Below are 25,091 nucleotides of genomic sequence, written 5' to 3' on the forward strand. Positions count from 1 at the left end.
GAGAGAAGCGTGGGAAGACTTGTCTGGACTGATGCAGAGCAGAGGTCTGCAGAACCAGGAGAGCAAAGGAGACAAGGAAGACAACGTATATGGAGAGAACACAAAGACTGACAGCTGGGGGATCATGAAGAACAAACTTGCCCCTCCCAGAAGAGCAGGCCCCTCCCTCACTCCCTTCTTTGCAGCACGAGGGGACCTGGCCTGGGTCAATGGGCAGGAAAGTTTTGCTAACTCACTCTCTCCTATACACTTTTTTATTCTTTGTACCTGGTCAGTAAAAATGCATTTATTAAGCACTTACTATCGACAGAGCACCCAGCTTAGGGCTAGGGATACAGACAGAAAAGGCAGTCCCAGCTCTTAAGGAGTTCTCACCATAACATAATCACCCTCTGGAGGTGATTAAGAAAAAGAACGTCTGTAACTGTTTTTGTTTGTTTTTGGTTAAGGACAGATGCTTGCTGAACTGAACTGAAGTAGGGATGGAGGGTGGGGTGGGCTAGAGAAAGGGGAAAACAAGTAAAAGAATCATAGGACAGAGAGAGTGTCAGCATCAGATTCCAGGTGGCCGAGCCCCATCCATGGCATTCTGTAAATGAAGAAACAGGTAAAGAGGCCGAGCCAGGGTTTGAACCAAGGGCCGTGGGCAGGAGACTCCTGCGCTCCTAGGGGGTCCAGAGCAGGAGTGGATCTGGGGGGAATTTCTGCAAAGCCCTACCTCCAAGGGCTGGGAGGGGGTGGGGAAGAGTCCCACTCCACCCTTCGGATCTCAGGAAGCTGGGCTTCTGGTGAAAGTCTCTTCCTCCTCTTACTTAGGGTTACCGTGACCTTGGCCTGAACCTCCTTCCCTGGTACCTCCTGCCTGGTTTCTGGGTGGAGGATTCTTTTCTTTCTCTTTTGGAAGGCTGCTATCTGTTTCCAACTCTGACAGGCTCAAGCTGGGATGATCTACAGGCCTGGCCTGGCTAACCACCGAGACAGCCGGCCAGCGGCCGGGGCAAGGGCGGGAGGGCAGCCAACACAGCTGTCTTGAGGCTCACGCTGCCCTCCCTCTCTCCTTCCCACTCACCCAGGAGGAGAGCAAAGAAGCTGCCTGGGCCTGCCTTTGCAAAAAGAGAAGCCCCTCTGGGCCAGGGGCCAGGCTCAAAGTCAGGGCCCCATGATGAGGAGAGTGTGCAATGAAGGAGGTGGGCAAAGACCACCTGGACCTGATAAGACAGAAAACCTGGGGAAAGGGGAGCAGAAACAGGTTTGATGGGTGTTCCTGAGCGTCTCTGGCGACTCTGGAGCAGGGCTTCGGGCAGGCAGGCTGCACAGCAGATAAGGGGGCCTCTGTTCCACCGCCCACTTGCTCCTCACAGTTAAAACCAAGCCTGAATCCACTTGTGAGCCACGCCTCCTCAGGTATGCCTTGATCTCCCTCTCCTGGCCACCTCCCCCGCAGCTGTGACCTTTGCCAGTGAACCTCTAGGGTTTCTGGACATTATCTTGGCTCTTAGGGATGTGTGATCCCCTGCCTGGGTCAAACACAGGAAGGGTTGATCGCCAGGGTCACCATGGGCAGTGTTTTCAGATTAAGCGGCTGCTCAGTCAATGGACAGCACCAGGGAACAGAGAGCAGGAGGACTCAGTTCTAGGTCGGACGCTGCCACTAATGGGGCACTGATTGGACCAGGAATTCCACCTGGTGTGGCAAAGCAGAACGAATGCTGGTTTTGGAGTCAGGACCACAGATTCTTTTTCAGGGACATTTGCTGGGCCTCAAGTTAGGGAGACCTGAATTCAAATGCAGCCTCAGACATGTCCTGTGTGATCCCCTTCGCCTGCCTCAGTTTCCTGATCTGTAAAATGGAAACAGCGATAGCACCTCCCTACCTACCAGGCCTGTTGTGAGGATCAAAGGACATATTTATAAAGTGCTTTGCAAACTTTACAACTCCATAGTGACGCTAGTTCTGAGGTCTCTCCCAACTGAGACTGGGCAGCTCTGACCACCATAAAGAAAGTTCTGATGACTACTAAAGACACACACACACACACACACACACACACACACACACTCTTATGACCTTGGACAGGTCATCTAAACTTTCTGGGTTGGCACAGGTCAAAGTGCCCGGAGGCCACCCCCCTCAAACACCACTCCATCTTGGAAGCCTCTCTGGGGTATGCTGCGTATGGACGCCAGATCTCAAGGGCCGTGCGTGTCTGTCTGAATCTGGCCATGTTCAGAGCTCAGCTTCAGGCTCCTCCTCAGAGCTGGCAAGGAAACGTTCTCCAATGTCTCCACCTCCTCTGATCCTACACCAACTTGTCTCTGTTGTGGATGGCTCCTCAATGTAGGCCTGTGCTCTGAGCCCTCAGCTTGGTGAACCCCAAAGTGGGTTATCTTGACCCGGCAAAGCCACACTACAACCCCGAAGAAGCCTTTCCTGAAAAGATCAAGAGGGTTTTCTCACAACTGGGGCCATGCGGGGAGAGCTTAACTTTTCTTTAGAAAGGGAAGGAGACAGCTCGGGTCCCTGCCAAAGAAAAACCGCCGGAGGGGTTTTCTCCCAGAGTGCTGTTTCTCCTCTGAGCTGGGAGAATGCTTGGAAGAGCCAGAAAGAAAAAAAGTGGCTTCTATTCTGCCCAAAAGGTCTATGTGACCCATCATCACTCCAGGGGGTATGTGTGCAAGGGGTGGGGGGTGAAGGGCAGGGGTTAGAACAGACAGCATCAGTTCTGGAGCTGGGGCTGCCAACGCTGGACTTGGCGGGGGGGAGGAAATGTGGATACACATAGCCTAACTGGGGGTTTGAGGCTGAGGCTGCGAGGTGGGGCAGGCCAGCCTCAGCATGGCTAGGATCCACAGGGTCAACCTCAGGGTGCCCCAGCTTTCCCGGCCAGTCCCTTCCCAGGAGGCCAGCTAAGTCAAAGGGAAAGGTTTCTAGGACAGCTCTGACGCATCTCACCCCCCACAGCCTACGGAGCCTAGCCTGAGCCAGGGACAATCAGCCAGAAGCCTTGGATGGGATGGAGAATGAGCAAGACAGAGTCTGGGGGGGTGGGAGAGAAGGCTGCCAGGCCCATGGCCAGTGGGAAAAAGGGAACATTGGAGCTGGAAGGGACCTTTCAGATCATCACAGAATCAAAGAACCAGAGGTTTAGAGAGCGAAGGACCTCATTTTACAGATGTGTATGCTGAGGCCCAGAGAGGGACGATGATTTGTTCAAAGTCAAAGAGTGAACAACAAGCTATCCCGGATTTGAACCGGGGTCCCCTGATTCTAAAACTACCCCCTCATTCTGCTGCACCACACTCTCTGATGAAGGAAGGCCCATACAAGGAATGGATCTGCCCAGCATCCAAAAGAGCCCTTCTAAGCAGCAGTCAAGGCTAGAAAGTCACATCTCCCAGCTCCCAGGCCAGAGTTTCTCCTCTGCTACATGGCCAGGATCTGAGAATATTTGGAGTGAGCTGGACAAATGTCGGCTGGAGCTCCAGACTGGTGGGAAGTGTGGATACATTTGGGTAAGGTCACCAGAGACTGCAGGAGGCTGGGGAGAGGGAGCCCACAGGAAGGGAAGGTGCCCAGCAAGATACCGTTTATGGAAGAAAGAGCCTAATAAATAAAACAATACTCTCGGGGGCATGACAACTGAGTTCAAACATCTGAGGGGCTGTCGGGTAGACTAGGCCCTGCTTTTTAGGCAGCTATGAGCAGTGGGTGGAAGTTACACTGACTTAGCCTTGACGTAAGGAAGAAAATTCCTAATAATCAGTCACGTCAAAAGAGAATGGATGACCCTGACAAACAGCGAGCCCCCGTCACTGGAGGGATTTAAGCCATGATGAGTCCAGGCTGGGCACATTGTAGAGGGGAATTTTTATTCAGGGGCAACTGATCACAAATCTGGAGATGGAGGAGACCTGGGAGCTTGGCTAAGCCAATTCTGTCTCAATTTTACAGATAAGCAAATGGAGAAGTGAAGTTAATAGACGTGCCACGGTCACACAGGCAGTGAGCATCAGATCAGGACCTGGATTCACATCTAAGACTGTGAACGGTGTTCTCTCCTCCCCATGAATCCTGTCTCTTTGCTCCCTGGGACTAGCCAGCCGGCTGGACTGGAGGGGCTTCTGAGGTCCTGTCCCGAGCTCCCTAGGGTTAAGAAATGAGCCCTCCAAGGCTTGTTGCCAGGCTGGCCCGGGCAGGACCTAGCAGGCAAGATCCGAGCGCCCTCACCCATGGGCACTGTGCCCTGTGACAGGGCAAGGGGATTAGCTTATCACTGCTGCCCATGATCTCAGCTCTCTGCTGGAGACAGAAAAATGTGTTTCCATGACGCTTCTGCAGGCAGCATGAGAGAGGGTGGGGCGGGCATGGAGAGGGCCTCCCTCTGACCCCATTACACAGGAATGATGGGGGGAGTCAGGCTCCTCTGCCTCAGGGACCGCAGAATGCTCTCCCTCTCAAATTGGCTGGCGCTCTGAGCCCTGGTTTGCCGGCCCGCCCTGCCTGGCCTGTCTGCTTCAATCTGGATCAAGGGGGCCAGGAAGGCTGATGAGCCCTGGGAGGAGGAGGAGGAGGAGGACAGGGCAGTCTGACCTTCCCTTCTCTGAAGGCCAAGACCTGGAAGGAGCAGGGTGAGGAGAGGGGGCCCCACAGGGGCCATCATCTTCTTCCTTATCCTGGGCCCACAGATCAGATGAGGGATGGGCCAGAGCTGAGCTGAGGGCCCAGACTCCGGCTTTCTGCTGTATCTTAGCCCTGGAAAGGTTAGCTGCAAACTGAGTCACTGTAAAATGAAGCTTGTTTTTGGAGTAGAGGACAGTGTAAGTTATCTCAACACAGGAACTCGGGTGTGGCCCCAGCTCTGACACCCACAAGCTATGGATAACAGGCCAGACTCTCCTCTTTCTGCACCTTGTAGGGTGTTAAATAACAAGGGTAACAGCTGAGAACATCCACATGGTGCTTTAAAAGGTTCACAACACCTCATTTGGCCCTCACAGCAACTCCTGCAGGCAGGTGTGATTAACCACCTCATTTTACTGAGGCTGAGACAGGTGAACCGACTCGCTCAAGGTCCCCCGGCCAGTACATGCCGGAGGTGGAATTGGAACCCGGGTCTCCAGGCAGCACCTGGGATGTAGCCGATGGGGCGTCAGCCTCATACTCCCCTGCTCCCTTCCCTATTACTGCCGAGGATGCTGCCATCCTCCAGGCCCTCTGGAATCTGCCTGGACTCCCGACTCTCTCACACCCCATATTTGAGCTGCTGCCCAGGCCTGTCCAATAGACCCCCTCCTCTCCTCTGACTCGGCCCCCAGACCAACACTACCTCAGGGCCAAGGCCATAGCCTGGGGGTGGATCTCCCTGCCACTCCCAGCTCTCCTCCAATCTGCCACTGCCATGATTTTCCTAAAACGCATGTCCAATCATGTCACCCCCCTCCTCACTCACTGAACCCCAGTGCCCCCCACACCCCCAGGATCATACAAAATACTCCGCTTGCATTTATTCCTAACCCAGCCCCCTCCCACTCCTCCAGCCTTCTCCCACCCTCCCCCCACCACATACTCTTCGACCCAGTGACTCTGGACTCGCGGCGGTCCAGGAACCAGGCACTGCACATCTCAGTTGCAAACATTTTCTCTGGCCATCCCCCATGCCTGGAACACTCTTCCTCCTCCACTCCATCTACTGACCTTCCTGGGCTTCCTTCGAGTCCAACCAAGATCCCACCTTCTTTTTTTGCCCCGGGGCGGGGCAGGGCAATTGGGGTTAAGTGACTTGCCCAAGGTCACACAGCTAGCAAAAAGCCTTCCCCAACCCCCCTTAACTCCTGCGCCTTCTCTCTGTCAGTGATTTCCTATTTATCCTGAATACAGCGTGCTTTGTATATATTTGTTTGCACGTTGTCTCTCCTTGAGGGCAGGGACTGTGTTTTACCTCTTTCTGCATCCCTAGTGTTTAGCACAGTACCCAGCACCTAGTAGGCACTCAGCAAACGTTTAATGATTGACTGGTTTAGAACAGCCCAAATCCTTTATTTTAAAGGTGAAGAAACGAAGGCCTTTGAGAGCCCTAAGACGCAGCCTGCATCTCCAATGAGGTGTTTGTAAAAACCTCAGCACAGGGCGTGGCACACACAGTAGGTGCTTATGTAACTGAGGACCTGAATTCAAATTCTGCCTCAGACACCTACTTGCTGTGTGACTCAGGGCAAGTCACTTAAACCTCTCTTGACCTCAGTCTCCTCACTGAAAAAGATGAGGGTGCTAGACTCAGTGTCCTCAGAAGTGCTTTCTGACTATAAATCTACGATACGATGGCTCCAAGGCTAGAAAGAAAACTCCACGGGGAGGCCCAGGGGTGGAGGTTCAAATCCTGGGGCTGCTGCTTGTTGTGGAAGTGACCCTGGGCAGGCCGCTTGGCTCCTCATCTGTCAAGGAACCCACAGCACCCTTTCAGGTTGGCATTCAGGACCCTATGACGTCCAAGCTCAGGGTCCCACTGTATTGGCCTCTGGGGTCATTTTAAGGAGGGGACCTTGAGAGTGAAGGAAAACCCAATGGAGAGTTCTTTCCCCAAGTCTCTACTTGACAGGGCGGGCTTACAGATCTGGGGAATTCCACTTTTCACAAGTGGAATACTTTCTGTTGTTCTTGTCCTCCATCTTTAGGGAGAATAAACAAAGTATTCTGATTCCATTCAGACGGCGGCTCTGGCCAGTTTTCTGCTTGAGCCTCAATTATGTCGAGAGGCCCAGGAGGCCTCCCCCCTCCCCAGACATCCTCTCTGATGGAGGCTGGAGGAGGGCAAGATGTGGATGTGAAACCGGGGTGTGGGGAGAGTTGGGAGGTTGAGGTTCTAACACCGCAGAGCTCAGACGGATGTCTCAGGGGTGTGCTGGAGCTGGCTCAAACCTGCTCACCGCTGCCAACTGAAGCACTGTGCGTGAGCACCACAACCTCGAAAACTGGGAAATGCTACAATCAAGGGCCTGATTTGTTTTGTTGATTGTCCAGACTTGAGAAAGTGAGGGACAAAATGGCAATCCCATTAATTAAATTGAAAAGTGTATGAGGTGGACAGCTTTGCCTTTTCTTTTTTAATTTCTGGAGAGCTGGCAATTAAACATTTACCAGTGTGCCTGTAGATGCAATCCTACCCACCCAGGTTTACACAGGTGAAAGTATCAGGCAGCAGAGAGAGCAGGTGATTTACCCAAGACCACACGGCTAGAACCCTGGCCTCCTGGGACCCCAAAGTCCTGCACTCTTCCCACTGAACCAAAATAACTATGGACCAATGGACATGCAACCAAGGAAGGAGAAAAGTCTGAGCCCCTGGTCATAGGTTTAGAGCTGGGAAGGATCTGAGTGGCCTTCAGCCCCACTACTCTACAGATGAGGAGCTGAGGGGAAGGATAAAGAAAGGGTTAAACATCTACGAAGAACCTACTGTGTGCCACTTACAAATGTCATCTCATCTGAGCCTTACAACAACCCACGGAGTTAGGATCCTAATTCTGCAGGTGAGAAAACTGAGGCTGAGAAAGGTCAAGTGACTTGCCCAGGGTCACACAGCTAATAAGTGTCTGGGTTCTCCTGACTCCGAGTCCAGAACCTCTCCCATCCTCCAAGTTACCAGGGGCAGGGAGTGGAGGATGACAGCGGGAAGAGCCTCTGACACACTGGTCCAGTCCCCAACCCTGCCATTTTACAGATGAGCAAGCCGAGACACGTCAGGTGCAAGAGCACCCAGGACGGGCACACAGGAGGACCCCGCCACGCTCACCTGTTTTTGTCCACGGCCTCCTGTTCGTCCACCTCATCGGCGCTACAGGTGGCGCTGGAGTCGCTGTCTGGGTTGGTCCCCGTGCCCTTGGCCGCCTTGCCCCCCTCCTTCTTCTCCACCTTCAGCGGCCCCTCCGCTGCCCCAGCGGGGCCAGCCCCTCCTCCACTGGCCTCCTCCTTCTTCTCTCCACCCTTGGCCTTGTCGGTGCCCTCCTCCTCCTCCACCTCCTTCTTGATTTCTTTCTTGATGGCCTCGTCCCCGGGCATCTCGGCGGCTGCCTCCTCCTCCTCCTCTTCCTCCGTCTTCACGACATCGACCACCAGTTCCTCTGGGGGCTTCTCCTCCTCGCTAGCCTCCTGGCTGGCCTCTTCAGGGGCTGCCGTGGCCTGGGCAGCCGGGGCTGGCGCGGGGCCGGGTGTGGTGGGGGCCGGAGGCTCGGCAGGCAGTGTGGAGGGAGCAGAGGCATCCACGGGGGCCGGGGTGCCGGGGGCAGCCTCCTCCGTCTTGGAGGGGGGCTCCACTGCTGCCCCGGCCTCACCACCCTGGGCCGGCGCCACCTTCGACCCGTTCTGGCCACTCTCTTTGGCATCCGTCCTCGGGGAAGGGATACTTTCCGTGTCAGAGCTGTTGTTCACCGCAGCTGGAAGAGAGAGAAAAGGAGGGTGATCAGTGAGAGCCGCTTTCTCCATTTCTCACTGGGCATCCGCAAGACTGAGGAAGCCTGAAGTGGAGGGCGGGGCCGTGGAGGGGACCAGCAGCCTGGCCTTGGCTTCACTCACACCCAGACCAACATGCAGCACTCACCAGTGGAGCAGAGAGACCAACCCTGCTCTGGGATGACAGTATCATACACAGAGCACCCAAAAGCTGACCAGGTGCCCGCAGCATCCCTGGGAGGCGGGTGCCACTATTATCCACATTTTACGCATGAGGAAACTGAGTCCCAGAGAAGTTCAACATCTTGGCCCAAGGCCAGTGAGCAGGAGAGCCTGGGGTCTCTCGAGGTTCCCAAGGCCAGAAGTGTCTCCCTTCTGGGCAGGGACTCACAGAGGCAGGCGGGATGGGCAGAGGGAAAAAAAGAATGCCCAGGACACAGACACACACACAGACACACACACAGACACACAGACACACACACACCCTTGTCTTGCCCTAGTCGTTTATTTTTCAGGTCTCGATCTACGCATCTAGGATAAGGAGGTGAATTCAAGGGCCAGCTGCTGGCCTGGCTGGAAGGCCTCCCTCCTGCACACTGCTGAGAGCCCAAGGGAGAAGAGCCAGGTGACAACAGAGTGGGATGCTAAACTGGGCTGGGGGTGGGTGTGAGCAGGACACAGCCCAGAGAAGGAAGGACCTGAGGACATGTTAACAAGACTGCCTGACAGCCTTACTAAGGGTAGGGGGAGGCTTCTGCCAGGGGCTCCCAGAGGACTCCGGATTCCCCCACCCCCACCCAAGAAGCAGCTATGATGACAGCCTGGGGTATAGAGCAGAGCACAAAGCAGGCCCACTGTCACCAGCCACGAGCTGGCTCTGGCACTCGAGGCTCAGCACACAGACCCACCTTCCCCAACCCCCATGCCAGAGGGGCCACTGCATTCAATCCTGGCTGTCTTATTACCAGAAGCGTGAAAAGCCAGAAGACAGGCAGTGAACACAATAAAGTTGAGAGGGGCCTGGATCCCCCACAGGGCGAAATGAAATGAAAGGGGGCAATGGAAGAGCCTCCAGAGAAGGCGCCATCCAGGCGACTCAGGGAGCGGGCCTTCCTCCTCTGAGGAGCACATGATGGATCAGTTTGTGCCTTCCTAGAGCGCTCAGCAAGGCACTGAAGATTCACCGCAGGGACCCCTGCAAACAGGAGCCTGGACGCCGTGCTCCAAGGAGACGGGATGCTCCCCTTCCTCTGTCCCAGCCGGTCCTCACTTCCTCTCCTTCTCCTCTGTTCATCCCTCCTCTACTTCTCTGCTCCCCTCCCCTTCCATCCCACACTCTTCCCCTCTCCTCACTCTCCATCCCACACACCTTCTTCCTTCCCTGGCTCCTCCGCCTCCCACCACCACTGACCCTGCCCCCCCACCCCCGAACAGCTTTCCCCCTCTTCTCTCTGCTGATGTCAGAAGGAAGGACAAGGCCAGCTCAGTGAACAAGAAGACTGTAGGTCAGGTTAATTAGGTTGGGAAAGAGCAGCCTTTCATCAGGAATGCCAGAGAAGAGCAGGGTCATTCTTGGGTAAGTAGAGATTTTTGAGAATACCAAGGCTCTCGGGTGGAGAGGCCCAATCCTCACAGCCAGGAGCGGGAAGGAGGAGGAGGGTCAGATGCTGCCCAGGGCTCGGTCCCTGAGGAAAATTTCAGAGACCAACATTCTTCACTGAATCTTTTAATAATAAAAACTAATAATAAGAACTCATATTTAAATAGAGTTTTCACATTTGCAAAGGACTTTACAAATATTACCTCATTTGATGCTCACCTGGGGAGGTAGTCCTATTATCTACATTTTACAGGTAGGGAAACTGAGGCAGGCAGAAGCAGGTGAGTGGCTTGCTCAGAAAGGGTCTGCGTGTGGGGTTCCAACTCAGATCTCCCTGACTCTCACACATCGCCCAGCTGCTTTCTTAAAAGGCCACAGCAAAGGCTACTTTCTCCAAACCAAAAGTGGAAGTTCAAGGGATGGGAGCTATTCCTACTCATTCCAGATCCCCATCCTTCAGTCTCTCCCTCTCTTTCCCTCTCTCTCTCCCCCTCCCCCCCTCTCTCCCCTCTCCCTTCCTCCCCAATAATGACATTATTAGAGCTGTCAGATGTGGTGCTGAGACGCTTCTATCCTGACACTCAGAGCCCTTAGGTGATGCAGTGAATAGAGCACAAGATTGGGAAACAGGAAGACCCAAGTTCGAATCTTGCCTTGGATACCCCTAGCTGTGTGACCCTGGGCAGCTCACTCCACTTTTCTGTGCTTCAGTTTCCTAATCTGGAGAGTGGAGATAATATTAGTACCAACTATTCTGAGGATTAAAATGCTTTGCAAACCTTAACAAATTAGCTGTGGCTGTAATTACAGTCACTTTCCCTTAGTGACCAGAGGCCAGAGTACCAAGCCATCACTCCAGTCAGACGGACTCGTCTTGGGACCATTTCTATCTGAGTCCCAGTAAAACAGAGAAGGCTGGGCCTGGCTGCAGAGCGGGGTATGGGTATGTAATGGCCAGCCCACGCCTAGAATACGCTCCTTCCCAAACACAGCCGTCATCATCTTTCTGCATGAAGCTTGCCCTGATCCCCCAAGCACCGGCACCGCCCTCCAGGACACCTCGTGTGTAACCACTCCGAGTGTGTTAGTAACCTGGAGCGTAGACGGTCTCTGCTTAGCAATGAACCTGCCGTCCCCATGGGACTGTCCTCTGCCTCCTCATTGGGCCTCGCTTGCCCACGGCTGGCTTGGTCAGTGGGGCCTTTCCGGTCTCTTAATTTGCTTTGCTCAAGTGTTTCCCTCTGTTTCATTCTGCTATAAAGGGCTGACTCTCTGGCCGGGGAAGGGATCCACAAAGTCCATTTTATAAAGAAAAACGGTGAGGAGAATGAGCTAACGATGAGGAGGAGGATGGTTATGACTGAGGTTCGTGCACAGCTTCATGTCTGCAGTGTTTTATACATCATTCCATCTGATTCTCAGAACCACCCTGGGAAGAGGGTGCAATTACCACAGTGATTTACAGATATGGAAACTGAGGCACGGCAAGGCTTGCCCAAGGTCGCACAATTAAGGATCTGAGGCAGGATTTGAACCCCAGTCTTCTCCACCCCAAACCCTCCTCCTGCCCCTCCCAGCTCGCTGCCTTGACAAAGGCCAACCCCCATCACGCTCTGAGACTGAGGATGCCTGGTTTCCCCCAAGCCCAGGCTCAAGAACCACCTTCCAGGTGAGGCCTGGCCTCATTCCCTGGCAGAGAACAGGTGCTGCCACTAGGATGAGACAGGAGCTGTCAGCCTGGCTTCCCAAGCCAGCTCTGACCGGCTCTTCTAGCTGGGTGTGTGCCGCCCCCCTCCCAACAGCCCCCTCGGCCTCCCCATGCCCAGGCACGAGCCCTGTCTCCCCCGGTTCCTTGGCAGCACCCCTCAGGAGTGGTCCCAGCTACTGGCATGCTCTCACCTGAGATCACTGCCGGTGATGCCACATCATCACATCTGTCAGCCCTCCGAAGGCAGGGACCCCATTCCCTGCCTCTGCCTCCCCATGGCCCAGCTGATTATACACGGGCTTCTTGGTAACTGGCACCATGAAGGGAGACTATGGGGAGGCAGGTGTAGACATCACAACACCTGACCTCGCCCCCGTCCTAACACACCTCACATTTTCCATTGTCCTAGCAAAGCTTCCTTCTGGTAGCTTTTCTGACAGCCGTCAATGCCACATGATTTCTAAACTATGCTGGTTCACAAGGCTGGGCGCACGTTCAAGGTTTGAGCAGGGAAAACAAACAGTCTCCTAAGTCCTGCCCTCAATGAACTCCTAACTTCTAGTCCGCAGGCCTTCTTGGGACAACAGACATGCTACCAGGTGCCCCCAAGATCCGAAAGACGTCCACAAGGAGGGGTGGGAGGGGGCCTCCCCCTGAGAGGGACAAGGGAAGGAGCCGCATGCCCTGGCACTCAGGGATCGTGGTGGGGCTGGCAAAGACCCATGATATCCAGCCCTACTATCTTGGCATTTGAGGCTTTCCTCAAGCTGGTAACCTTGGCAGTCTGATCTCATAGTAGAGTAGAAAGAACCCCCAGACTGGAAGCTAGAACGCCTGGGTTCTGCCCATAAAAGCTGTGTGACCAAGGATGCATGATTTCAGAGGCAGCTAGCTGGCACGGCGGATAGAGCACCGGCCCTGAAGTCAGGAGCACCTGAGTTCAAATCCGGCCTTAGACACGTACTAGCTGTGTGACCCCGGACTGCCTCCAAAAAAGAAAAGAAAAGAAGAAAAGAATGAGTGATTCCATCCCTCTGAGACATGGACAAGCACACCTAGTGTTAACGCTGAGCAAACCCTTCTCCCTGTCCTCTTTCTGCTACCAGAGTTTAAGCTTTTTGAAGGCAGGACTTTATCTTCATCTCTCTCCACATGGCTCAGACTAGGCTTTGTACAGAGCAGGATCAGCGCTTAGGGGACCCCTTGCCTTCCCTGTGAGGCCCTCTCTGACTCCCCCCGCCCCTGCCAATGACTTTATTTTGTGCACTTTCATCTTTCCTGATAGAATATAAGCTTCCTGAGGGCAGGGCTTCTCCTGTTGGCTTGGTTTTTTGTCCTTGCAGTCCAAACACTCAGCATGGGCATGGGGCATGCAGTATGCTTAATAAAGGTTTGATGACTGACTTATCGGCTATTCAGGGAGCTCAGAATTCGTGTGAAAATAGATCTAGTGTTGACCTCAGAGGTCTTCTACTCCAACTCCATCATGCTACAGAAGAGGAAACTGAGTCCCAGAGTGGTTAAGTGACCGGCCTTGGGGTCAGCCATGGCGTGGAAATGGCAGCCTGGGGGACTTTCCCCTCCACCACATGGAATCAATGTGATGGTTCAGCGATTCCTCCACTCTCTGGCAGCTGAGACTTGAGGCAGCGTGCTCGAGAGACATCCAGCCTGGGAGTCCCTCTTGTGGGCTGGAACTGGGTGCGAGTTTACACGGTGCGTTTTATATGGTTCGTTAAGGTTTGCAAAGCGCCATACTGATGTTATCTTGGGAGCAGTGCAGCTCATCTTATGAGGTAGGGACTCTTATTGTCCCCATTCTTGGGAGAGGTGATTTTGGTCTAGAAATCTTAAGTGACTCACCCAGGGTCACACAGACAGTAAATGAGTTAGTGTGTTTGCATTTGCCCAGGAACGGGAAGAGAGGAAGCTGTCTGCGGCTGGACCTGAAGTGACCTCAGACAGGTGAAGGGGGATCTACTCAGCCTCTCCTCCCTCCCTCTGTCCTTCTGTAGGGGGAGAGATAAAGATGCTGGCAAAGGTCACCCAGAGCCAGCGGCCGAGTCAGGAGCAGAACCCAGGCAGCTCAATGGCTTTAGAAAGCACAGGGACGTCTAGAGCCCTGGGTTCAGGTCCCAGCTTGGCCGCTGAGTCACCCTAAGACCTCAGAGGCAAGGCCCTCCCCTCTTCTGGGGGGAAAGCGATGGATTTGAAGAAAGAAGATGTACCACTTCCCAGGCTGTAATTTGGGGCAGATTCTTCTGCCCAGGGGGCTTTTGGTAAAAGGGAGATGTGTGAGAGATTTCTAAGGGCCCTTCCAGCTCAAAGAAATGGGCACATGAAAAACCACACCTGTCCCGCCTCTGTAACAAGGAGGGCTGGCCTTACAGTATATGGTAAAGTGCTGGAGCTAGAAGGAGCTCCTAGGCACGAGGCCTGCAGAGGTCCTGGGACCACAGAGTCCGAGCTGGAAGGGGCTTTAGAGACCCCTCACCCATCCCCTGCAATATAAAGATCATAGAACTGAGGCTCATTCAGAAGTCACAGGAACGCAGACTGAAAGCTGGAAAGGAATGACTATAGCTTACCTCACTCGCTGGACAGAGGAGGAAACTGAGGCCCTGAAAAGTTACGGGAATCACCACGTCTAAGCTCAGCCTTTTTCAATGGGGGAAGACTGGGGCTAAAGGGACGTGACAGCTAGAAGGAGCAGAGCTGGGTGGGATTCACACCCAGGTCCTCTGACGTCATATCTAAGCCTCTTTTCACGGTACCACATGGGACTGTTAGGACAGGAGTTAGACCACTGCCCCCTCAAGGCCAAGCCTTGGAAAGCATGCTGACCACACAGAGGAGGGGAAGAGGCTAAGCTGAGGAGGGGGTCCTTCCCATCTGGTGGCCCCGTGTTTCCTCCTGGATGATGCTGGGCTCAGTTCATCACCCAGGCTGGCATGCTATGGCCAAGTCACCAGGCTCCCACCACTGTAGGTCTGCCCAGAATCTGCTCACTTAATGAGACACTTTTCCCAGGAAAAAAAGACCCAAGGAGACCAGAGATTTCCAGCCCCAGTGGCCTCGCCCCTCATAGCTGCACAGGGGCCAGCCTGGGGACACACGCACACACACACAAGCACATGTGCACACATTCATGTACACACGTGAGCGTGAATACACATACATACACGCACACTCATGCACACATACAGGCACACACACGCAGCCATACACGAGCGCGTGCACATACACACACAAATGCATGCACACATACACACATGCATGCACACAAGCACACACACATGTGCACGCATGCACACAAGCACATACGCACACAAACAGTTCTGGCATCCAAAGTCCAAGCCTAAGAAGCTGTAGAATTTTAGAGTCACAGAGTCACTGCCCAGCAGGCTCAGACCTTCCCAGAGCTCCCATCTCACCACGACACAGTCCTGCCCCGGTCCATAAAGCCCAGCAGCTCCCTGGCACCAGAATCTGATATAAAATCCTCTGGCATGCAAAGCCGTTTATAACGGGCCCCCTGCTGCCTTTCCAGACACTCCATGACGCCAGCCTCCTGGCTAGTCCTCGAACATCCCACTCCATCTCTGGACCTCGGCATCTGCACTGGCTGTCCCCTAGGCCTGGGATGCTCTTTCTCCCCATATGCTCCTCCTCCTTCCATCCCTGGCTTCAAGTCCCAGCTAAAATCCTCCCTGCCACAGGAACCCTTTCCTAATCCCCCTTAATGCTTGGGCCTTCCCTCTGTTGCTTATCCTGGCTGGGGCCTGTTTGGACAGTTGTTTACATGTGCTCTCCTCCACTAGACTGCGAACTCCTTGAGGACAGGGACTGTCTCTTACCTTTCTTTATATCCATGGTGCTTAGCATAGGCATACAGGAGGTACCTAATAAATGCCTGCTGAAAACTTCTCTGGCTTTCCCTAGGATCTGAGCTCAAGTCAGAAGGGGCCTCAGAGGGCAGCCCAACTCCCTCTTGTTGGGTGGGGCAGACTGGGGGATGAAACACCCTGGGGTGCCAGGTCATGGAAACAGACTTGGTCCAAGACTCAGAAGGACACGGATGGACAGGTAAGGACATGGAGGGATGGGGGGGGGAGGAAAGCCAAAGGCGTGAGGGGCAGATGGGTGTTTAGGAAGAGATGTGCAGCATCAGAACCAGCCTAGTCCCTTCTTTCTCAGAGGGTGATTTAATTTTTACCTTGTTGGGGGCAGAGGAGGGGGGAAGGAGAGGGGAAACCGGGGTCCAGGGCAACAAGGGAAGAACTCCCAGCACCCACACTCAACATAGCCTGGGGGCGAGGAACCTAAGCACAGATGCCTTCTCTTCAGGGGAAAGAGAGTGTGCATGCACGTGTATGTACATGTGTGTACACATGTGCAGAGTGTGTGTGTGTGTGTGTGTGTGTGTGTGTGTGTGGAATGGACTTTGATGGGAAGAGACTGCCTCTTACATACCCACACAAATGACAATCTTGCCTGCTGCACAATAATGTATGGTTTATACACACATACATGCACACTCTCCCTCACTTCATCACATACACACATGCACTCAGGGAGGAACACGAGATACAGAGACCAACAAGATCCTAGGCAGAAATGCAAGAGAGGACAAGAGCAACTCTGCTGACGGGGAGTGGGGCTGTCCCCAGGATGGATTCATGCTGACTGGCTGCCGCATCGCCACGGGTCTCTCTGGTCTGGCCAGACTCTGCCTTCCTGACCCCGGCCACCGTGATCTTCCAAGAACACTGTATGGCCTCCATTCCAACAGGCTCCATCCTGCTCTGCCCTCCCCAGACCAGATCAGATTCCCCAACGGTGAGCTCGTGGCAGCTCCAGGCTGCTCTCTGTCAGCCGGCACCCTCCCTTACCATCCGCCTCCTCCGCCATCTCTTCCTCATTGCCGCTCATCCCAGAGGCCTCCATCTCCTCGTCCTCCACCACAGGAGGGAATGTGGTCTCCTCGCTTGGCACGGCTTCGGTTTTTTTCTTCTTCCGCCGGGCATTTCTCTCCTTCTCCTAGGACAAAAAGGACAAAGACTTAGGCAGGGGTGGTCCCAGCCCTACGGAAAGGGATGCCTACCTCCTGTGCTATCATGGACATCTGGAAGGTAGAACGAGTCTGTGTGGCCATCATGCACCCCTCCTCACCCTGACCGTTTTAACATTCGGTCCATCTCTTTTGCGTGAACGTTCCAGTTTTATCAGTGTTGTCTACTATATCAATCACTCCAAAACAAGCACTAATTATTACTGAGGGTGTTTTCATTCATCAAGACAATATATACACATTGTACACATTGTATCGATACGACAAAATAAATACACAAACATAGTATGATTTTAGGGGAGGAAGGCACCAGTAGCTGGAGCAGGGGGGGTATGTGTGTGCGGGGGAGATCAAGGATCATTAAAGGCTTCATTCTGGACAGGATGATGGGGTCATAGCTTCAGAGCTGGAAGGGACTAGAGAGGTCAACTAGCCCAATGCTCTCATTTTACAGACCAGGAAACTGAGGCCCAGAAGTGACTTGCCCAAGGTCACCATGGCCTGAACAAGCAGAGCCAGGATTCAAACCCAGGTCCTTTGACTCCCAAATCTGACACACACCTTCATGAACTACAGGCTCATTTCGTCCCAGATACCCAGTTAAGTAGAAAAACTGAGGTCACAGTAAGATGTTCAGAATGGCATGACCCAAGTGATGCATCTGGATCGTCAGAAAGGTAAAATTCTGGTCTCTTCGCTCCCAATCCAGGCCTTTCTCCACCATCCCACGTCTTCTTTACCAAATCTAATTTCTACCCATCCTCCAGGGATCAGCTGAAGTCCTGCATCCTCCAAGAAATCTGTTCAAGCCACTAGGGATGCCCCCTCCCGGCCCCTTCCCAACATCTATGGCATTTATTGTCTCCACCAGAGTTTAGCCCCTGATTCTAGGCTGGCTCATGTGTCCTTTGAGTGTGTGGCGGGAGTTACCACCAAAAGGGGTAGGAAAAAGAATGTTGGAATCAGAGTCAGGGGTCCTGGATTCAAATCCCAGCTTTGATCTTTGGTCACCTATATGCCACCCACAGGAACTTCCTTTTCCTTCCCTGACCCTGTTTCTTCCCCTATAAAACGGGAGATGATGCTATCTCCAAGGACTGTTGTGAGGTTCGAATGAAGTCACATGCCTGGTCTGTGCTAACATTAATGCACCATATTGAGATCGGCTGCTGTGACCTTCCTTTGGGGTCTGGAGCAGTGGTATCATTGGTCTCAGGATCTCCAAATCTGGGGATGATCAATGACAGGTACAGGGCCTTGCACAGGTCACAGGCCCAGCAGGTGACCACTAAGCCCAGGTTGGCCTGACGCCCTAGGCCACAGGCCTCTGTTAGTAGTAATCATTCCTGTTTGACTCAGACTCCTAATTTCATCAGTGCTAAGAGTCTGCAGTGAAGAAACTCCCCCTCCTCGGGCAGTCAGGCCTAGACAAGCTGCCTGGGACACTGAGAGGTGAAGGGTCACAGATCCAGCAGGGGTCAGTGCTGGGATCTGAACCCAGGTCATTCTGACTTGGGGCGGGGCTCCCTGTCCACCAGGCTATGCTGCCCATCCTCATCCTCATCGCTATCATCAGAGCAGTGAGGTACGTAGGTCAGAGCTAGTCTTGGAGCCAGGAGGACCCAGGCTCACATCCTGCCTCGGAGACACCCGTGCTGTGTGACCCTGGGTGAACAACTTCTCAGTTCCCTAACTGACTCTCTAAGAGACTATACCGTACAGAGGAAGGGGCAGGGAACGGAATAAGTAAATATAAAGTGCCTACTATGTGCCAGGCACTGGGCTAAACCCTGTGGATACAAAAAGAGACAGCCCTTGCCCTCGAGGAGTTTACAATCAAACAAGAAAGCCAGTCTGTGCAGAGCAGGCTTGTTGTTTGTCCTTCGTTCTTCAGAGGACCGTGACATCAGGGAGGCAATGCCACGGCAGGCAAGTGAGCTGGATTTCAGTGAGGGAGGCTGTGCAAAGCAGGCTACAGACAGTATAAATAGGAAGTAATTACCAGAGGGAAGGCACTGTAACTGAGAGGGGCTGGGGAAGGCTGCCTGTGCTTGCTGATTGTTCCTTCTCCTCTGTTAGACTCACAAGACTCCAAAGTTGCAGGAGGTGTGGACACTCTGCAAAGTCACCGGGGAGGAGGCTGCCCCAGGAGTGCCCCTCCTCTATCCGATGGAGGTGAAGCCTGTCTTGGCAGAAGACACGAGACCAGGGGAGGCTAAGACTACTCCAAGGCCCCATGTGGCCTGGTCAACAGGCACGGCCTCAGTTTCCTGGAGTCAGGAAGACGTGAGTTCAAGTCCCACCACAGGACACTAAGTAGGTGTCACGGGCAAGTCACGGACTCTGAGCCTCTGTTTCCACATCTGTAAAATGGGTGAGTGGTCCTCCTCAGGGATCTCTTGGTTTATGATGCTACGTTACAAATACACCTAAAGTCACACATTAAGTAAAAGAATAGTAACTGTCTACCAAACTTAAGGTGCTCTAACCACACAGGCCCTGGCCACCCCCACCCCACCCCCACCCCACCTCCATGGTACTTAACTGGCTCCACCAGGGACCTCAGAACATTATTCATCTGGTCTAACCCCTTCATTCTACAGGTGAGGAAACTCAGGTACATGACTTGCCCAAGGTCACAGGATCACAGGACTAGAGCGAGAGAGTTAGAAAAGATCTCTGTGGCCATCTAATCTGGCTCCCTCTCTCACTGAGAACTGGGCTCCTCCAAGATCCCTTTCTGGCCCCCGTTTCACTGCCCCCAATGACCCAGTTCAAATCCAGAACAAGATTTTTCCCCTTTCCCCTTCTGAGCTAGCAGGGGAGCCAAGATGGCAGACTACAGATGGAAACCCGGCTGAACTCTTCCAATATTCCCTTTTAAACAACTTTAAAATAATGCCTCAAATCAAATTTTGGAGCAGCAGAGTCAACAAAAGGCGACAGTGAGACATTTTTCCAGCCTATGACAAATTAGGAGGTCAGCAGGAAAGGTCTGTGACACTCAGGAGGGGGCCGCCCCAGGGCACAACAGCAGCCGCTTGGACAACTGGTCAGAAAGAGATTCCAGGGGACCTTCTGCAGGCACTGGCTACAGCTGGCGTTGACTGGTAACTCTACTGTCCACAGCAGTTCTGGCTCACAGTTCCAGGGCAGAGAGGAAAAGCCTAGAGATTCACAAACAAGTAGGGGCCCTGCTCAGGGTTCAAGCACCGAGCTTGTGGCTGCAGAGGAGCAAAGGCCCTTCCTGGGATGCAGACCAGGACAGCAGTGACCACACTTCTGGCTGGATCACAGCACCTTAGAAGCACCAAAAACTTGCAGACCCCTGGAACTAGCTCTGAAAGTAGCAGCACCAAAAGCCTAAAGCTTGGAAGAGCGCCTCCTCAGCCCCAGGTGAGCAGAGCCCAACTTTAACATAAACTTCAAAGTCAAGAAATAGGCTGGGAAAATGAGCAAACAACAAAAAGGAATTCAACCAAAAAAGTTTACTATGGTGGCAGGAAAGACTGAGACACAAACTTAGAATGAGACAACAATACGAATGCCGTTACAAAAAAGCCTCAAAGAAAAATGCTAATTGGACACAAGCTCAACAAGAATTCCTAGAGAGTTAAAGAAAGAGATAAGAGTGGTAGAGGAAAAATTGGGAAAAGAAATGAGAATGATGCAAGAAAATTGTGAAACAAGAATTCACAGCCTGGTAGCAGAGGCACAAAAAACACTGAAGAAAATAACACCTTAAAAAACAGAATTGGCCTAGTGGTAAAAGAGGCACATAAATTAACTGAAGAAAAAAACTCCTTAAAAAGCTGAATTGGCCAAATAGAAAAGGAGGTACAAAAGCTCGCTGAAGAAAATAATTCCTTAAAAATCTGAATTGGACAAGTGGAAGCTAATGACTCCATGAAACATCAAGAAACAATAAAACAAAGTGAAAAGAATGAAAAGATTGCAGAAAATATGAAATATCTCATCAAAAAAACAACTGACCTAGAAAACAGATCAAGGAGAGAAAATTTAAGCATTACGGAACTATCTGAAGGCCTTGACTTAAAAAAACCCAAAGCCTAGACATAGTATTTCAAGAAATTATACAGAAAATGCCTTAATATTTAAAAACAGAGGGTAAAATAGAAATTGAAAGAATTTACCAATTACCTCCTTAAAGAGATCCCAAAATGAAAACTCCCAGCAATATCATAGCCAAATTTCAGAGCAACCAGGTCAAGGAGAAAATATCACAAGCAGTCAAAACGAAATAACTGAAATATCATGAAGCACAATCAAAATCACACAAGACTGAGCAGCTTCCACATTAAAGGAGCAGAAGGGTTGGAATATGATATTCCAGAAGGCAAAGGAGCTAGGATTACAACCAAGAATCACCTACCCAGCAAAAATGAGTATAATCCTTAAGGGGTGAAAAACCAGACATTTTATCAAATAGAGAACTTTCAAGCATTCTTGATGAAAGACCAGAGCTGAATAGAACATTTGACATTTAAACATAAGACTCAAGAGAAGCATAAAAAGGTAAACATGAAAGAGTAGTCACAAGTCTCTTAATGAAGTCTGAAGTTAAACTATTTACATTTCTGTATGAGAAGATGAGACAGAACCTTATCATTTTGAGATCAGTTAGAAGGATTCTACGCAGACAGAGGGTATGGCTTCAGTTACGTTGGGATGATCTCCCCAAAAATTAAGGGGTGAGAAAGAGGGATGAATTGGAAGATGCAGGGAGAGAGAGATACAATGGGGGAATTTTTCACACATAAAAGAGGCTCCTAAGGAAGAGCTTTTACAGTGGAGGAGAAAATGGGGCAGCAGCAGGCAATGCTTGAACCTCACCCTTATCGAATTGGTTCAAAGAGAGAAGAGAACACACACACACACACACACACACACACACACACAGAACAGAATTCTACATAGAAATCTCTTACTCAAATAGGGAAATAGTATGGGAAGGGGAAAAGAGAAAGGGGTAGGGGATGATAAAAGGGAAGGCAGATTAGAAGCAAAAATAGAGTTTTGAGGAAGGACAGAATAAAAAAGAGAGAGGAAGAAACAGAAGAGGACGGGATGGAGGGAAATACACAGTAATCATAACTGTGAATGTAAATGGGATGAGCTCACCCATAAAATGGAAGCAGATAGCAGAATGGATTAGAAACCAGAATCCAACAATATGATTTTTACAAGAGACACACTGGAAACAGAAACATACACACAGAGTTAAAATAAAGGGCTGGAACAGAATCTATTCTACTTCAGGTGAAGTAATAAAAAGGCAGGAATAGCAATTATGGTCTCAGAAAAAGCAAAAGCAAAAACTGACCTAATTAAAAGAGATGATCAGGGAAAGTATATTTTGCTAAAAGGTACCACAGATAATGAAGTAACATCAAAAATTTTTCAGCAAGTTTCTCTGATAAAGGCCTCATTTCTCAAATATACAGGGAATTGTGTCAAATTTATAAAAATGAGAATCATTCTTGACTGATAAGTGGTCAAAGGATACGAACAGGCAGTTTTTGGAAGAAGAAATCAAAGCTATGTATAGTCATCTGAAATAAATGCTCTAACTCATTACTGATTAGAGAAATGCAAACGAAAATAACTCTTGAGATACCACCTCACACCTATCAGAAATGACAGATGCTAGAGGGGATGTGGAAAAGAAATGACACTAATACACGGTTGGTGGAGTTGTGAACTGATCCAACCATTCTGGAGAACAATTTGGAACCATGCCCAAAGGGTTACACAACTGTGTGTACCCTCTGACCTAGCAATACACCACTGTTAGGTTTGTATCCCAAAGACAGCAAAAGAAAAGGAAAAGGACCCACAGGTACAAGAATATTTATAGTGGCTCTTTTTGTGGTGGCAAAGAACTAGAAATCAAGGGGATGCTCATCAATTGGGGAATGGCTAAGTTGGGTCCCATGATTGTGATGAAATATTACTGCATTGTGGGAAATGATGAGGGGGATAGTTTCAGAAAAAACATGGCAAGAGCTATGTAACTGATGCAAAGTGAAGTGAGAAGAACCAGGAGATCACTGTGCAAAGTAACAGTATGTTGTACGATGAACCACTTCAACAGACTTGGCTGTTCTGTTCAATACCATGATCTGAGACAGTTCCAAAGGACTCGAGATGAAAAAATGCTCTCCAGCTCCAGAGTGAAATAGAATTTTCCTGCTTTTTTTTTTTTTGCTTGTTTTGTTGATATGGCTAATGTGAAAAAGTTCTACCTGAGCTTGCATGTATAACTGACAATATTTTGCTTGCCTACTCAGTGGGTGGGGGAACGGTCAGATGGAGGGAGAGAATTTGGAACTCTATAAAAAGAAAAGAATGATAAAAATAAATTGGGGGGGGAATAAAAAAGATTCCATACTCCTAAACACATGGGGAAACAAGTATGTCTCTCAAGCACCATCAGGAAGAGGCACCATTTATCTCCCCTCAGTAGCAGTGGAGGCCCCAGGGCAGCCACCATCCTCGTCCCCTCCCCACTCTGGCCCTAAACAGGAAGGGTTCCCACTGGAGCTCTGGCGGGGGGAATTGTGAGCAGAGAGTTGTGTGGGGGATTTTACTTCTCTTCCAATCTATTTTTATCTGAGGAGGACTGTTAGCATTTGGGGCCAGACAAAAGCCACTTTAAGACACTGCCTTTGGGGAGCCGAAAATAGAATCAAGACAACTGGGGGGGAGTGTTCCTAAGCTCCAAGACAACCCAACGCTTGGGGCAGTTGGGGGTACAACAGAGACTTGACAACTCCCCACCACAACTCCTGGGGACAAAGTGCCACGTACTGGGGGTGCAAGGAGATCTAAAAGTCTCTTGCTACAAGGGCCTGGGGCTCTTCCATGGGAGGGCTGCTTTGTTGCTTGTTCTTGGTGGGGAGGGGGGAGGAGAAATCTGTTGATACCAAGTATGGTGTCTTTGCCATTCCTCAGCAGCTTTGAAGGGGAGCAAAGTAAGGGCCAGAGAAGAGAACATTTGGTGTGAAGCAAGGTTCTTAACCTGAGGTCCAATAAACCAACACTCACTCTCATATGTGTGTGTATACATATGTATGTATGCATGTACCTGTATACGTATGATATACATTTGTTTTTAAATTTTATATATGTATGTATATGTAAGTAACTGTGTATCACCACAGGGGGCTTCCTTTCATAATCCTGTGTACTTTATTTATGCATTTAAAAACACGACTCTGAAAAGGGGTCCCTAGGCTTCCCCAGCCAGCCCCGCCACCGAGATTGAAGAGCGCTGGGCATGCTGCGCAAGCGCAGATCCGCCATTCACTCAAGCCCTGGGTCATCTTGGCGGAGGCGCTGCCTGCGGAAGGACGGGCCCTCCAGCTCTGGATCTATGAGCCATGAGCTTAGAACAGATGCCAGGGCACAAACAGTGGCTGCAGCCACGGGGCAGAGGGCCACCTTGGGAGGGTGAGATGCTGAGACACTCACGGAAATAACGGGGGACACAGAAATGGGCAGAACAGGTCTCAAGAGAGAATCTCCCGCCTCCCCAAGCCTGCCTCTCCCTACACAGCCACCACTAGGAGCCACAGCTCTTCATCAGATCCTGAGTTCCTCAAAAGCAGGGGCTGATTTTTGTCCTTCTTTGTATCCCCAGTGCTTCACACAACGCCTAGCACACAGCGGGTGCTTAATAAGTGCTTCCTGACTGACCACCTGACTCTCGTAGGCTCAGCTCTACAGAAGGCCCCTCTTGATGACTGCTGTCATTAGGATTCTTCCCTGCCTCCTGCCTCTAATTACATTGTGCAGGTTTTGTATTTATCATCAGAACACATGTATTCTGCTAGGAGAACATAAGCTCCCTGAGGGCAGCTTCATTTTTGTCTCCATAGGGAGGCTGGGTGTTACGGTAAAAAGATGGCTGGATTTAAGTCAGAGGACCTGGGTTCAAATTCAGCCTCTAGTCATTTGCGACTCACCCTCCCTGGGCCTCCATTGCCTTGTCTGTGAAACAACGGCTCTAAGTCTGTGGCCCTATGGCCCCGTGACTGGGGTATAACCCCCACCTTTGATGCCTGCCTTATGTGACCTGAAGCTTGTGGCTTCCCTTCCCAGGGCCTCAGCCAGGCTGGACTCGGTGGCCTCTGAGGTCCCTCCAGCTCTGATCACCAGGGCCCAGCAGAGGGGTCCTCGCATGCAGTCAGCACATAATCACTGCTTGTTGACTGGAGCTGATCTGAATGAAGAGACCCAGGA

General features: G+C 51.5%; 1 protein-coding gene across 8 annotated transcripts in view; it reads right to left on the minus strand.

Moving 5' to 3' along the window:
* Positions 1–25,091, minus strand: part of NCOR2 (nuclear receptor corepressor 2) — a 376,514-nt gene that overhangs the window by 59,836 nt on the left and 291,587 nt on the right. For all 8 annotated transcript variants that reach the window (XM_036753385.1, XM_036753345.1, XM_036753339.1 and 5 more), the window contains exons 19-20: positions 16,648–16,795; positions 7,792–8,431 (exon numbers count right to left, since the gene is read on the minus strand). In XM_036753385.1, the coding sequence (XP_036609280.1) occupies positions 7,792–8,431; positions 16,648–16,795 (788 nt within the window). The remainder of the gene's footprint in view (positions 1–7,791; positions 8,432–16,647; positions 16,796–25,091) is intronic.

This window comes from Trichosurus vulpecula, chromosome 1 (assembly GCF_011100635.1).
Source record: "Trichosurus vulpecula isolate mTriVul1 chromosome 1, mTriVul1.pri, whole genome shotgun sequence".
In the NCBI taxonomy this organism is placed as follows: Eukaryota; Metazoa; Chordata; class Mammalia; order Diprotodontia; family Phalangeridae; genus Trichosurus; species Trichosurus vulpecula.